General features: G+C 42.0%; 2 protein-coding genes across 2 annotated transcripts; one reads left to right on the top strand and one right to left on the bottom strand.

The window, feature by feature from the left end:
- Nucleotides 1-683: 683 nt before the first annotated feature.
- Nucleotides 684-6,515, bottom strand: slc2a9l1 (solute carrier family 2 member 9, like 1). The gene is made up of 12 exons (XM_062986679.1): nucleotides 6,492-6,515; nucleotides 5,930-6,025; nucleotides 5,576-5,736; nucleotides 4,989-5,113; nucleotides 4,747-4,876; nucleotides 4,460-4,608; nucleotides 3,904-4,091; nucleotides 3,031-3,141; nucleotides 2,262-2,363; nucleotides 1,439-1,514; nucleotides 1,225-1,352; nucleotides 684-1,056 (listed from the first exon to the last, which is right to left on the bottom strand). The coding sequence occupies exons 1-12, from the start codon at nucleotides 6,513-6,515 to the stop codon at nucleotides 874-876; spliced, it is 1,473 nt and encodes a 490-aa protein (XP_062842749.1). The 3' UTR covers nucleotides 684-873.
- A 600-nt stretch (nucleotides 6,516-7,115) lies between these two features.
- Nucleotides 7,116-13,629, top strand: psmd6 (proteasome 26S subunit, non-ATPase 6). The gene is made up of 8 exons (XM_062986338.1): nucleotides 7,116-7,365; nucleotides 8,478-8,683; nucleotides 10,405-10,550; nucleotides 10,630-10,849; nucleotides 10,926-11,034; nucleotides 11,473-11,641; nucleotides 12,031-12,108; nucleotides 12,903-13,629. The coding sequence occupies exons 1-8, from the start codon at nucleotides 7,221-7,223 to the stop codon at nucleotides 12,997-12,999; spliced, it is 1,170 nt and encodes a 389-aa protein (XP_062842408.1). The 5' UTR covers nucleotides 7,116-7,220; the 3' UTR covers nucleotides 13,000-13,629.
- The last annotated feature ends 1,512 nt before the right edge of the window (nucleotides 13,630-15,141 follow it).

The following is a 15,141-nucleotide window of genomic DNA, read 5'->3' as shown; positions in this document are numbered from 1 at the left end:
TGGTAATGCTGGGATATGTTGTTTGCTTCTTCATCAGTGGTTGTAAACTGTGGAAAATGATGAGTACGCCCCTGTTGTGCTAACTGTACATCTCGGTCTCTTTCTGATTATTTATCGTATAATCCAGTACTAACTGATGTACTGCCGATATAACAGGTTATAAAACGGGTGGGTTGTAAAAACGGTTGGGTAACGGGTGGGTTATAAATAGAGGTGGGTTACATAAAAACTGAAAATAGGTGTGTTTTATCAATGTCCCAATACTTGTGTGTATGTATGAGATGTAGCCGGTGTGAAAACACAAATCAGCCCCATTGTGTGTTTGGTCCACTTGAGATGAAGACCTGCAGCCCAGCGTCAATAAAACATTTAATCAGCAGAGTGATAAATCTGTGTCCCGTGTATGAACAGCTTAAAATACAGATTAAAATACAGCCTGACCGGTGCTGATAAGAGAAAGAGCTCTGAATAAAGACTGGATGAAGATTCCACTGGACTCTGAAGCCTCAGTCCACTATTAATTAATGTGTGATGTATTTAAATGCAGATACAGTAATAATGTGCAGGTCTGTTGGGGGGAAAGATCAAAATGAACTCAAATTACCTCCCAGTTTGGCTTCCAGAAGGTTGTACAGTAAATACATATATAAAAGAAGCGGTCCAATCAAAGAATTGAGAGGGTGTTTTAACAGACAGCTGATTTTATTTATATTTTTTAAAAGCTTTTATTTTATCTATATTATCTATAAATAACATGTACATGTGAACCCAAACGAACCCAAATGACCCCTGATTAGCCAACTGTTAGATTAAAGCCCTGTTCCAACACAGTGTGGAATAAAACAGCTCTCTCTGTCCTGTTCTGTAATTCTTTCACAACTTCGTCTCCAAACATCGACGTTTTCTCGGAGATCCACGGAGCCGAATGTTTTGAAAGTTCTCAGAGATTTCCAGCGGGGTTTTACCCGTCGTTTCTGGCAGGATCAGGAAGATGTAGAGAGACACAGCGAAACACACACACGAGAAGAGCATAAAGCTGAAGTTCTTCAACCATCCCTGAGGAGGAACAAGACATGAGTTTGTGTTTAGATGTGATTTTCTATAGCTGGACAGTTTTGTACCTGAACTTCTTTACAAATCCATAATCAGATCATTTTTTTAACACTTTAGATCATAATTTACTTCTTTATGATGCTAATAATCATCCCGATGTCATGAACTTACGAACAGAAAGGGGAAAATCGAGCCGAAGATGGTAAAGTTGCCCCATAACAGGATTCCATTGAAAACAAATGCAGCAGGACGATAGGACTGGACAAACATCTCATGACTGAGTGACGGCGACACGCCAGCTGTCAGAAAGAAAAAAAATTTGTATTTTAGTCAGTTCTTTACTGTTTTTTATACATTTATTATGTTTTGTGTGTGTAGAGTTCACCTGGTCCTCCTCCGTAACAGATGATGAAGAGAAATATAAGGCAGACAGTGCAGTATGGAATCCAGAAAGCATGATCCTAAAAATATAGAAAGAAAAAACATGGTAAAAAAAGCAATTAAATTAATGAATTAATTAATTATTATACATATATTAGGACAGACTTTGTTTCCAAATATACTGACATATTAAAGGTCCGCTACTATTTTAAAAAGCTTTAACTTATTTGTTTCTTCCTGTCTTAAAATGTAACAGTAAAGTGCTATCGGCCAGTCAGGAGTCTGCATGGACTTAGGTAGGTGCTCTCAGTGCTGGTCACAAGCCTGGATAGAAATAAGAGGGATAATATATATACAGTATATATATGGGAGCAGCCAAAGGATAAAAGAGAACACTGCGCTGGTTTTAGTTAGTAAAATTATGAATCTCAGCCGTGCTATCAGTTGGGCGGGAGTCCGCACAGACACAAATGGCTATGTCTGAGATTGAGGGGATGTCCAAACCGCCAGAGATATAAACAATCATATGTGTGCAGATGCTGTGGATTCAGAACAAGGATCCAAATAGTGTTGGGTTATTATAATTTACCGCTGTGCCACCTGAGCACCATCATTAATATCTAATTAATTCATCAATTAATAAAAGTTAATTATTTAAGGGGATCAATAAAGTCTTATCTTATCTCATTAATTCAAAATGTCTTTTTAGAATGGAAAAAAGAATGTCAATTTTGTGTATTTATTTATTTTTAAAACCCTGTGTTTAACATTACATTACGAATCACAGGAGTAACTCATTTTCATCACACCATTGTTATTCTATTCACCTTTAGCTGAAGAGTGATGGTGATCAGCACCATGATCACCCCCATGATCCCAAAACCTCCCCAAAGCAAAACTCTTCTCCCCACACGCTCAATCAACAAACCCTGCAACAAACAACATCAGCACATCACACAAGGAGGAGTTTCATTATCTTTATAATTCTCCTGTAATTACTGTACATCAATCCTTACATTGTCACATTTTTTCTGTTTATCAGTTAAATGAGTCTCTCTGCACACAACTGCAGCACATAAGTCGTCACTGAGCAGATCAGCGCACGAATTTAGTAAGCAGGGACAATTGTGCTCTCCTGGATCACCAGACGCTGCAGGTTAGGGCATCATCAATGCTTGTATGTTGCTTTTTTGTTGCACCAATCAGAAACCATAATTTATGCATTGTTTTTATAGGTTAGTGTATTGATCAAATTCTACTTCCACATAATAAATAAATAAATAAATAACTCTGAACATGCTCGATTTTACATCATTTGATGGTTTCCTTTCATGAACAGTTGTTGGTATAAATCCGTATATCTTGTTCTATGTTTATTACTGTGTTTTTACACAGGACACATAAACACACACATACACACTGTCCGACTTAGGGGAGCATGGTTAAAAAAAGGCTAAAGTGCCCTACAGAGCCTAATAACATAAAATAGACCGCATTCTTCATTAGGATTAACATTATCACACATAGTGCATCATAGCTCTCTGTGCACTGATGGGGTTCCATGTCCATGTTAGATATCCAGAAATTCTAACTCACACATGTGATAGTGGTGAGGACCTCAGACACCCCGATGCCCAGGGTGACGTAACGGATCTTATCCACAGGAATCCCTGCCTCCTGAAAGATGCTGTACGCAAAAACGCTGATCTGTGGGAACAGAGTGGAAGGAGCATGTAAATTTTTTACAGTCCGTAACCGGACTTTGACCAGCTAAACCTCGAGGGGGGATGGACTTTCATTTATTAATTATTTTTTATTTATTTTAGCCTTTGGTTACTGAGCAGTGAACCTCCATGTTGGGAAATGAAAACTAGGCTGAAGCTGTGAAGAGAAGAGACGTTGCTACTGAACCAAAACAAAAAAACAAAGAAACAAAATGCTGAAGGTGTCATGCTGTATTTAACCTTCCGAACTGGACGTCAAAGCTCCCCCATCACAATCTCCTCATGCTGGCGGGACATGGCTGCAGACTAGCACCTCCCTCTGACATGTAAAGTCACTCACTCACTTTCCTAACCGCTTATCCAATTAGGGTCGCGGGGGGTGCTGGACTACATCTACAGGGCAATTCAGTGTCTCCAATTAACCTGACTGCATGTTTTTGGACTGTGGGAGGAAGCCGGAGCTTCTGCAGGAAACCCAGGCAGACACAGGGAGAACATGCAAACTCCACACAGAAGGGATCCAGACCGCCCCACATGGGGATCGAACCCAGGACCTTCTTGCTGTGAGGTGACAGTGCTACCCACTTAGCCACCGTGCCGCCCCACGTAAAGTCACCGGATGCTTATTTTAGGGGGCCGTGCTGTGCCGTATGCATCTCTCCACTACTCACACCCAATCCCAAACCCTATCCGACCCTCCCCTGAGTGTTTTTAAGTGTATTAAAGTGCTTTTTATAATACTTACAGCTGCCACACCACAGAACTGGATGCCTTCATTAATGGCGAACAGAGAGAGGCACTGCCAGCGAACCCGTGCATCCTTAAGCAGCTCCAGAAAACTCTTACTGCCTTCACCTTTCAGAGCCGCCTGTTCCTGCAGCATCTCCTCGATCTCCAGCTTATACTCGCCGGCGCCCCACAGACTCTGCAGTGCTGAATCAAAAAGACAATTATTCCAGCTTAATTACTCATTATAGTGTCTTTAAATATATAATATATCAACAAAACTATTGGAACACCCCTACTACAGCTGTAATAGTTTAAGGATTTAGAAAAGGCCTCAAAACCAGCTTAATAAAGACATGAAGAAAAGTGTCCTGCACATCAGCCCCACTGAACAGCTCTGGAATGAACCAGAACACCAACCAACCAACCAAGGGTTTTGACCAACGTCAGTGCCAAAGGCACAAATTCCCACAGACATACAGTATTTCAAAGTCTTGTGAGAAGCCCTCTTAGAAGAAGAAGCTGAAAATTTTTGAAAAGCACAGTTATTAGATTAATATAGATTAAATCTGCACCTTTTTTACACTGCTCGACATTGTTCTTCTCTATCAGTAGATATCTGGGCGCTTCAGGGAAGAAAGGCAGCGTTACCATCTGAATCATCGAGAAAAATGCAGGGACGCAAAGCAGGACGTTCCAGAATTGCTCCTGACCCAGGATCTCACTGGTGGAATAGATAGATAGAAGTCGTAAGATCAACACTCAAGACCCTGATCTGTACCTGTATGGTCATGCTGTGTCAGATCTATTTGATTTGTACACCAGTGATTTTCCATCATCCATAATCTGAAACAAATCTCACCTCAGACCCGCGATCTGCCCCACCAGTTTCCCGACGGCTATAAAAGTCGACATTGTCACCGTCACGAAGCCTCTGATTTTCTTGGGTGCACTCTCTCCCAGGTAGATTACATGGATGTTCCCACCTAACCCTAAAACACCCAAAAACAATCACAGTCATGGTTCAGGCGTTTGACCGGTACAGGCCGTTCTGTTCTGGAGCCTGAAGGACCACAGGATAAACGTCTGATGGACGGTGGTTACCTGAGGTGAAGCCGAACAGGAAGCGGGAGAGCATGATCATCTCAAACGAGTTGGAGAGTTTGCTGGTCCACATGACGGCCAAACCTGCAATGTTGATGATGTTGTTCCAGATCATGGCTTTCTTCCTAAAAGCCAGAGATTCATCACAGAACAGGAGAAAGCAGTTTAAATTTTATTAATATAATAATTATTATAATAATTGAATAAAAAAACTAATGATATTAAATGAAATTACGATAATAATAAAATTCTGACAAATAAATAATAATATTAATAATAATAATGATTAAATACTATGATGATAATAATATTCTGACAAATAAATAATAATATTAATAATAATAATGCATTCATTCTCTGTCTGTTTTACCACTGCTTTATCCTGATCAGGGTCACAGTGGGTTCAATTACCCTGTAAACATGTGGAATAATGCAGTGACACACCCTGGACAGGAGGACCCTAATACATTAAGGCACCTCGGCCTATATGTAGACGTTAATTTAAACCGCTTAAATTCGAACCCTGAGGTGGTGTCAGTGGTAGTGGGTAGTCTTTCACACATCAGGAACACATCAGGAACACAAACCTCCCCAGCTGATTGATGACACAGCGGATGCTGACAGAGCCGAAGATTCCCCCGAAACCATAAGAGGCCACCACAGCTGACCAGATCATTGTGAGTGTGTTTTCTCCTGGACTTTCACCAAACCGCTGAGTCCAGCTGCTGTTTATAAACTCCTGGATGTGCTGTAGATGAACACAGCATAAAAACATGAGCTCTTATTATACATTATTATACATCACACATCACAGCTTCAGTTCAGTTTGAATATACTGTTCTGTATAAATCTTTATCTTTCATCTACAGGTTTGGTCCTGCTCAGCCCAGGATGCTTAATGGAGGCACAAAGACTTTATGAGTGACGTAAAATAATCTCACCGGAGACGGAGAGCTGATCAGCGTGAGGTGGCAACCAATCTGGAAGGATCCTCCCAAACTGAGAACGATGATAAACGGCAAAGCCCTGCCCTGAATCTGAAATATTACAACACAATTTGTTTTAAATAGTTTCTTCTTGGTAGTAAATGTCGTGATTAGTAACATGGATGTAACAGACAGGTGGTTGCTCCACCTTTGGCAGCAGCTAAAATGCTGATTAAATGCTTTATGTATTTTATTATTAGTCCTTGTTTAGTACGTGTCTTTGAAAACTACTATTTAAATGTGAATTTGCTTTAGTGTTTTGAATCGTATAAACCAGCTACTCTTCAGAATTAGCTAACAGACAGATGACCTCTATTCTTCTTCAGAGTTAAGCAACACACATTTTCATTTTGCAGAAATCACTGAATGCAGAACGAAGATTGCCATGATGTACACGTTCCTCTACAAGTACAAGTTTATGTAGACCTTTAACCTAGCTACCACGTCATCATCTTTATATGATTTACATAGCTACTCCTGTATATAAATTAAAAAACTAAATGTAAAGTTTACTCACCAGTTTTCTGAAATCGTTCTCCATGTCTGTTTACCTGACAGACGTGTAACAATGCTGACTCACTTTGACTGAGCTCATCTCAGACCCTGTTAGACATTCATGGTGATACGATTAATTTTTTACACCAGTTTAAGTCTCAGCTTCAAAAACTCAGGACAGGAAAATCATTTTTACTAGCCAGAAAGTGTTAGGAAGTTCAACTACACATTCATTCATGCATTTGTTCACTCACTCACTCACTCACTCATTTATTATTTATTTATTTCATTCATTCATTTATTGTTTCATTAGCTTAAAAATAATAATAATATACTTAATATATTTATACATTTTGTTAATAGAATGCGTGGGTTTCCTCCGTGGGTTTCCTCCGGGTGCTCCGGTTTCCTCTCACAGTCCAAAGACATGCAGTCAGGTTAATTGGAGATGCAAAATTGTCCAAGACTGTGTTCCATATAACCTTGTGTCAAAATAATAATAATAATAAATAAATAATATTCGTATTTGTCAGGTTGTAGTTTCATGTTTGTCCAGCAGGTGTCAGTAATCACTTCTGTTCTCAGTTATAACTCTGAGTTCTCTCTTTATCTCAGTGTTGTTGATGAGCGGCTCGGCGGATGTCGGGTTTTGTTGTTTGGATTTCTCAGAGTCATCGTTGCTGTTAGCTTTGAGCTCCGCGCTTCATTCTGCCTCTTTATTCACTCAGTGTTTACAGGAAATTAGTATAAAATGCCGCTGGAGAATCTGGAAGAAGAGGGTTTACCTAAAAACCCGGACCTGCGCATCGCTCAGCTCAAGTTTCTACTCACACTGAAGGATCACCGGCAGGACGCAAACATTCAAACCGAACTCATGGACGCCATCCGCACCAACAGTCAGTACAAATTACACTCATTATTACATCTCTGTATACTAATAAACTCATCTTTATACGCTGTGTGCTGTTTATTGTGCAAATTTCCAACTGTCTGTTCCGTTAGCGTCAAAATTTGCTGAGCTATCCTAGCTAATGCTGTGTTTTTCCCACCCATTTTCCGGCAAGTCCCGCCTCCTGGTTTCTGATTGGCTTGTGTTTAATAATCAGAGCAAGTTTGTCAAATCCGATCGTGCGTTTTTGTGACTGGCATTGGATCAGCCAATCAGCGATGAAGAGCCGGAAAGTGGGTGTGAAAAATAGCGCTACCGGCTACTACAGTAGCCCGGGTCAAGTCTGTTCGATGAGATGTCAAATCTGCGTCTTTTTTTTAGGACATTATTGGACTGTTTAATGCTGCATAATAATCTGATATTTATCAGTATGATAGCTCAATACTTTCTTTCCAACAGCGTAGTGCTAACTGGAAAGTTTGTTAAATGTGGAGGTGGACTAGGTCCCCTGAGTTCCTCTAAATTTTTATTTAAATCTCACACTGTAAACAAACAGTTTAGGGATGAACCTGTCATGCACATCAAGCAAGCTTTAACAGATGTTGTTGTCTACTGTGTTTGCTATGGAAGAACTTGACTAGGATGAACAGAATCCACACCTCAGCCTCGTCTAGCATCCAGGTGAATTGGAATACTGACTGCAAGTTAGGCCTCATAATCGCTAATACCAAGAATCAAATTGAAATATCGGGGACAGCGGTAGCCCAGTGGGTAGAGCTTTGGACTATCAATCGAAAGGTTGAGAGTTCGAATCCCAGATCTGCCATGCTGTCACTGTTGGGCCCCTGAGCAAGGCCCTTAACCCTCTCTGCTCCAGGGGCGCTGTAATATGGCTGACCCTGCGTTCTGACCCCAGCTTCCTAACAAGCTGGCATATGCGAAGAAATAATGTACTTGTGTATATGTATAAATGTTAAATAAAGACTTTCTTCTTACCAGAGGAGTGGAGACTGCTCTAGTAGCAAAGTGCTCCCAAAATATGAGCAATTCTAAAGGTGTTACTACTGAACTCAGCATATTTCATAAGATCATTGAGCACTTGGCGCTTGTGTGTTCCAGATATGGCTCCATACTACGAGACCTTGTGTAAAGAGCTGAAGTGGACGGTGGACACGGACCTGCTGAGTAAGATGAAGAAGGCAAACGAGGATGAGCTGAAGCGTCTGGACGAGGTTTTGAAGGACGCCGAGAAGAACCTTGGTGAGAGTGAGATACGGGATGCCATGATGGCCAAAGCCGAGTATCTGATCAGGATTGGAGACAAGGTGAGTGAATCGGTCACCTGGTAAAGTATATTGTTATTAATTAGCAATAGAGCTTCAATAAACGATTATTATGGTCATCGTTTAGTCTGTTGGCCAAGTTATGACTATATAGTGTGGAGAAGCAGGAACTGTTGTACCCTGTGTGACATTATTACAAAGTAGGAGTAGAAACAAGAAAAAAAATGAGTTAAACATAACACCGATCATGTCTTAAATAACACAATCGTGTATAAAAATGGCATAAAACCCAAATAAATGAATAAATACAAAGTACAAGATCTTAACAGACCCTTCAAGACCTTAACAGACCCTACTAGACTTTACTAGACCTTAACAGACCCTACTAGACCCTAACAGACCCTACTAGACCTTAACAGACCCTACTAGACCTTTCTAGACCTTAACAGACCCTACTAGACCTTAACAGACCCTACTAAACCTTTCTAGACCTTAACAGACCCTACTAGACCTTAACAGACCCTACTAGACTTTACTAGACCTTAACAGACCCTACTAGACCTTTCTAGACCTTAACAGACACTACTAGACCTTTCTAGACCCTAACAGACCCTACTAGACCTTTCTAGACCTTAACAGACCCTTCTAGACCTTAACAGACCCTACTAGACTTTACTAGACTTTACTAGACCTTAACAGACCCTACTAGACCCTACTAGACCTTTCTAGACCTTAACAGACCCTACTAGACTTTACTAGACCTTAACAGACCCTACTAGACCTTTCTAGACCTTAACAGACCCTACTAGACCTTTCTAGACCTTAACAGTCCCTACTAGACTTTACTAGACCTTAACAGACCCTACTAGACCTTTTTAGACCTTAACAGACCCTACTAGACTTTACTAGACCTTAACAGACCCTACTAGACCTTTCTAGACCTTAACAGACCCTACTAGACTTTACTAGACCTTAACAGACCCTACTAGACCTTTCTAGACCTTTCTAGACCTTAACAGACCCTACTAGACCTTAACAGACCCTACTAGACTTTACTAGACCTTAACAGACCCTATTAGACCTTAACAGACCCTACTAGACTTTACTAGACCCTAACAGACCCTACTAGACCTTTCTAGACCTTAACAGAATTTGGGAAGCACTGTGATGGCTTGGCACCCTGTCCAGGGTATTAACACTTTGCACCTCAGTGTTTCCTGGTTGAATCTGACTCGCCACAACCTCAACCAGAGTCAAAAAGAGGAGCACTCGTCTGTGTGCTCTCAGTGCCGGTCCCAAGTCCAGATCAAATAAGAATGGTTGCACCAGAGCTGAGATTTCGAACACGTCGGTTCGAAACTCGGCTCTGCCATCCGTCTGGGCTGGGCGGCTACATGAACAACGATTGGCTGTTGTTCATACAGGGTGGGAAGGCCGGATAGGAACCTCATAACTGATGCTGGCTGATTGATGGCGTCTGCACAGAGTCGAGGAATAATGCGTCGATCAGGGTGTGGCTCTCCGTACACAAAGCTGCATATGAACTCGCCTCCTTCAGGTGAAAAGATGCAGTCGGTCACTGTACACGTGTCGGAGGGGCGTGTGTCAGTCTCGCTCTCCTCAATCAGGAGTGGAGATCAGCATCAGTAGAGAGGAAGCGTAAAAACATGCGCCCAATACCCCAAAGCCCTAAGATACAGAAGCATCATGACCGGCACATAAAGTAACAAACGTGTTTGATCCTTTTATGCCTTGATGATTAGGATGGAGCCCTGACTGCGTTCAGGAAAACCTACGATAAGACGGTTGCACTGGGACACCGTCTAGACATCGTCTTCTACCTGCTGAGAATCGGCTTGTTCTACATGGACAGCGATCTCATCACCCGCAACACCGAAAAAGCCAAGAGGTAAAAAAATCAGACGTCTGAATTCAGGAAGCCTGTAAGATTCTGCACGATTCCTTCATCTTTGGTTCCCGGTTTGCAGTCTGATCGAGGAGGGCGGAGACTGGGACCGGAGGAATCGGCTGAAGGTCTATCAGGGTCTGTACTGTGTGGCTATCAGGGACTTCAAGCAGGCCGCCGAGCTCTTCCTCGACACCGTGTCCACATTCACCTCCTACGAGCTGATGGACTACAAGACCTTCGTCACGTACACCGTCTACGTCTGCATGATCGCCCTCGAGAGACCCGACCTGAGAGAGAAGGTGGGACGCTTACCTTTCTTAAAACCTAGACTTTATAATCATGTCCATAAACATCATGCTGCGGTTTGGTTCCCAGGTGATTAAAGGCGCCGAGATCCTGGAGGTGCTGCACAGCTTGCCTGATATCCGTCAGTATCTGTTCTCGCTCTACGAGTGCCGTTATTCCATCTTCTTCCAGTCTCTCGGTGAGTCAAGGAGTCGTTTTCTTGTCAGGCGAAGGTCAGCAGGTCACTAAAAGGCTGAGCTTCACCCCTACAGAGCCACTTAGGGGAGCGGAAAGCAAAGCGTTTCATCCTGTGCTGCTCAGATTGTGATTTATATTCAGGTTGAATGACGTGTATTCACCGCGGTGCGTTTCTGTACCTAAACGAAGCTGTAATACACTGAGGGTCTAATTCAAAGAGGGAAACAACAGGTCAGGGTCTGAATAAATAAACGGGTGGGTCCTGGGTTCGATCCCCAGAGTCTGAATAAAAAGCCGTAAGAACTGTGGACTGTCGATGAAAAATAAGTTAACTTTTTTTTTAATTTGATGTGAAAATATTGAACTGTTTTTTTTGTTTTGTTTTTGTAAATAAAATGTCACGTGTTTAACAGTTTAATTTGTGCTCTGCTTTTCTCAGCCCGCGTGGAACAGGAGATGAAGAGCGACTGGCTGTTCGCTCCTCATTACCGCTACTACGTGCGTGAGATGAGGATCTTGGCGTACAGTCAGCTGCTGGAGTCGTACCGCTCCCTCACGCTAGGCTACATGGCGGAGGCTTTCGGAGTCGGCAATGAATTCATGGACCAGTACGTATAAAATATGTATTATATTAAACTGTGATTCGATTCTATGTAAAAAAAAGCACACTGTGGGTCTGGGATACCGTCAGAACAGATCTGGACTCCACAAGACGTCCGAAGGTGTCCCGTGGTTTCTGGAACCAGCATCAGTCAGTCTTGGCTGCCCAACAGTCTGTGGGTGGTTTGTCCCTCCTCAGACCAATGTCGGAGGCCTGTGAGCACGCCTGGCTGTAAAGATTCGGCCCTTACCAAAGTCACTCGGGTCTTTATTCACATGCCCTGCATTTTATTTATCCCAGATCTGTTACTGGGGGTGGACCTAAAGTTTTGGCTGATTTGGTAAGGGGTGTGTGTGTATGATTTATTCATGTTTTGTATTTATTTATTTTTTTAAGGGAGCTGTCACGATTCATTGCTGCTGGCCGACTGCACTGCAAGATCGACAAAGTGAACGAGATCGTCGAAACCAACAGGTACAGAACTAAATATTTTTAAAGCAGGGCTTATGACTCCAGCATTTTTATTATTATTTAATTTCATGTGGAAACGGTGAGGCCGGGTTTGCATTTTAGTCAGCAATCCATCTCGTTTCTAAATTTCAGTTTCATACAAAACTGCATATGAATAAAATGTGAACGCTCTATAATACAGCCTAACCGGTGCAGTTACGACCTCTGCTGGCCGAGCAGAGGAATAATGCTGATCAGGTTGCGGCTCTCCGCATATGAACTCGCCTCCTGCAGGTGAAAAGATGCAGTCGGTACAGCACACGTGCCGGAGGGGGCTCAATAAAACAGCCAATGACGGTGCTCAGATAGCGCAGCGGTAAAAATACGCTAGCACACCAGAGCTGGGATTTCGAATACGTCGTATCGAATCTCGGCTGTGCCGTCCGGTTGGGCTGGGCGGCTACGTGAACAACGATCGGCTGTTGTTCACAGGGTGGGATGAGCCGGATCAGGGTTCCTCATAACCGGTGCAATTACGACCTCTGCTGGCCGAGCAGAGGAATACTGCTGATCAGGGTGTGGCTCTCCGTGCACAAGGCTGATCCGCATATGAACTCGCCTCGTGCAGGTGAAAAGATGCACACGGGGGGCGTCGGAGGGGGCGTGTGTCAGTTGCGAAACTCCTCAGTCAGCAGTGGAGGGTAGTATCGGTAACACAATCAGGGTAATTGGATACGACTAAATTAGGGAGAATTTGTGTATTGATGCGTTTCGAATCGTGTCTCACTGATCTCTTATTTTGTTTCTTCTTTCTTCAGGCCGGACAGTAAGAACTGGCAGTATCAGGAAACCATAAAGAAAGGAGATCTGCTGCTGAACCGAGTGCAGAAACTTTCTCGTGTCATCAACATGTAACCTGGCGCAGGGATTCAACGTTTCCGTCACGTCTTTCATGCTTATTTCAACACACATCACGTCTCTGCTTGATTTTCTTATGTACAGTGTCTAATAAACTTTTCACAGGGAAAAAAACGCCTGGTTACGTTCAATCAATAGAGCAAAAAGCACAAGCACAAACTCATTTCTTATAAATAACAGTATAAATTACTTTTATTTACAGAAAACCTGTTACAAAACAAATAGACTATACAATCTTTATCTTTAAATATGACGTAAATCTAACCTACTATGTTTGTTCATGAATTACATAGCAGCCCACACACACAAGTCCAGCTGATCAAATGATTCTGATTATGTAGATTAAAAAAAAAAAAAAAAAAAAAAAAGAAGCTCAAATCTCAAATATACACACTGACCATCGTTTCTACGCTGCTTCTCCAAAGCTATGTGTGTGTGTGTGGTTCACATCCCACATCTGTGCTGCTTTTAGCAAACGTGTCCGAATAACCTTTCCGTCGAAACATCGCCGGTGGAGCTGCAAGTGGAATTCCAACAGCAGAAACTGAACGTTAATCGCGATTCAATTGAAAAAAAAAATGATACAATTTACAGCTTTTTATTTGCTTTATAAAACAGTTCCCAAGGTTTCGTGGGTTTTTGTTGTTTTTTTTTACCTGACTTGTCAACATCATGGCTGTGTTTCAATACTGTTCAACACATCAATTCCCCTCGCAAGTGTCCAACAAAAAATCGTGCTGATATTATTAGAGACTTTATAGTTCTGCAGTAAGATATTTAACCTAATGTTCGCTAATTAGCATAACACTCGATCCTGGGATCTTTTACGAGGTCCTCTGGTGGATCTTTCAGTGCTGTTGCTCCTCGGCTCTGGAACTCTCGGCCTCGATCTCTGTGTTACTGCTCTACCGTTTCTTCCTTCAAGTCTCTCCTGAAGACTTTTCTTTTCAAACAGTATTTCTGCCCTGCTAAATAAATAAAATGTATTATTATCTGATGAACAAGGCCCTACCTAATTCACAGCCGTGAAAATCGCGCCACGGACCATTAAACGAGCCGTTTAACATTGCCTTTAAATTCTAAATATAAGGTATGTTCAGTGATTTAACGTTTTTCATTCGTGCAGCGTTCAAGTGCTTTATGTTTACTGGTTAATCTGCACTATGAGGCGTCCTAGCAATCCTACGGCAATTCGGTTAGCAAGCGTTTAGACAAGACGTCCAAGATGTCGAAGTCTAAAGCAGGTAAAAACACGACTTAAGTAACCGAGTTTGGAAAACCAAATATGAGGACGCAAAGGGGGGGGGGGGGGGGGGGTCAAAACATGGACGAGAATTTTCGTATTCCAGACAGAACATGAAGCCTCGCACTGTCGCTGGATGTTCTAGATTTACATTCATCTATTAAGGTAGGCTGTGCTGTGTATTGTAGCTTCCATTTATTCTATCATTTAATTTGAGTGTAATTTAACGACTGGCGTGAAATGCCAGAATTTAGTAGCGCCCTATTGATAAGACTTTTGAATGCCATTCTGAATTGGCCGCTCTGTCTCCGTTATATAAGCAGGTACATGCTAGCTAAAGAGAGGCTAAAATTTTAGATAGTGTGCTGGATTTCAGTAAGTGCTCACCCTCAAGGATCAACCAATCAGTGGTTACCACACTAGTCTTGCGCACACAGGGTAGCAAGTTCATTTTCTGCTTGTGCCTACATTTGGTCACGTTAGGGCCAGTCGCATTAGGTAGAGGTTGTTGTTTATAACGCAAGGTCGCAAGTTCGATTGTGGAACAGCGGAGTCCCCGCGGTCAAGGTGCGGGATTAGTAATAGGAAGGCTAACAAACTCCGTCCATTAGATCTATGCATCCATTAAATTATTATATACTAAAAAGTACCAATAATATTAGAGCTGGTGTAAATTGATGCACTGTTTAGTAGAGTAGTATGAGGTTTGGGACACAGCCAGCCTACATCTTGTGCAACAGCGCCACAGCAGAGATAAATAAACCTTGTGATATTAAAATCTACAGGCCTGTCGCTTTATTTAATATTTATCTATATATTTAATATATTTTGCTCCTCTGATCAGCGGATATTTTTTAACCCGGTAGAGATTTTTTAAATCATGGAGAATCTAACAT

The sequence above is a fragment of the Trichomycterus rosablanca genome, chromosome 24 (assembly GCF_030014385.1).
Source record: "Trichomycterus rosablanca isolate fTriRos1 chromosome 24, fTriRos1.hap1, whole genome shotgun sequence".
Classification (NCBI taxonomy): domain Eukaryota; kingdom Metazoa; phylum Chordata; class Actinopteri; order Siluriformes; family Trichomycteridae; genus Trichomycterus; species Trichomycterus rosablanca.
Note: the sequence above shows the minus strand (reverse complement) of the source record. Positions and strands in the feature narration are given on the sequence as shown.

What these genes read in the sequence shown, in the direction of transcription:
- psmd6 (XM_062986338.1), top strand. Translation starts at nt 7,221, where the DNA reads ATGCCGCTGGAGAATCTGGAAGAAGAGGGTTTACCTAAAAACCCGGAC. An exon ending in GACCCGACCTGAGAGAGAAG is followed by an intron (nt 10,850 to 10,925) that starts GTGGGACGCTTA and finishes TTTGGTTCCCAG; the next exon opens with GTGATTAAAGGCGCCGAGAT. An exon ending in GAGATCGTCGAAACCAACAG is followed by an intron (nt 12,109 to 12,902) that starts GTACAGAACTAA and finishes TTCTTTCTTCAG; the next exon opens with GCCGGACAGTAAGAACTGGC.
- slc2a9l1 (XM_062986679.1), bottom strand. Translation starts at nt 6,515, where the DNA reads ATGGAGAACGATTTCAGAAAACTG. An exon ending in TGATCAGCTCTCCGTCTCCG is followed by an intron (nt 5,737 to 5,929) that starts GTGAGATTATTT and finishes GTTCATCTACAG; the next exon opens with CACATCCAGGAGTTTATAAA. An exon ending in CCATCACTCTTCAGCTAAAG is followed by an intron (nt 1,515 to 2,261) that starts GTGAATAGAATA and finishes CTATATTTTTAG; the next exon opens with GATCATGCTTTCTGGATTCC.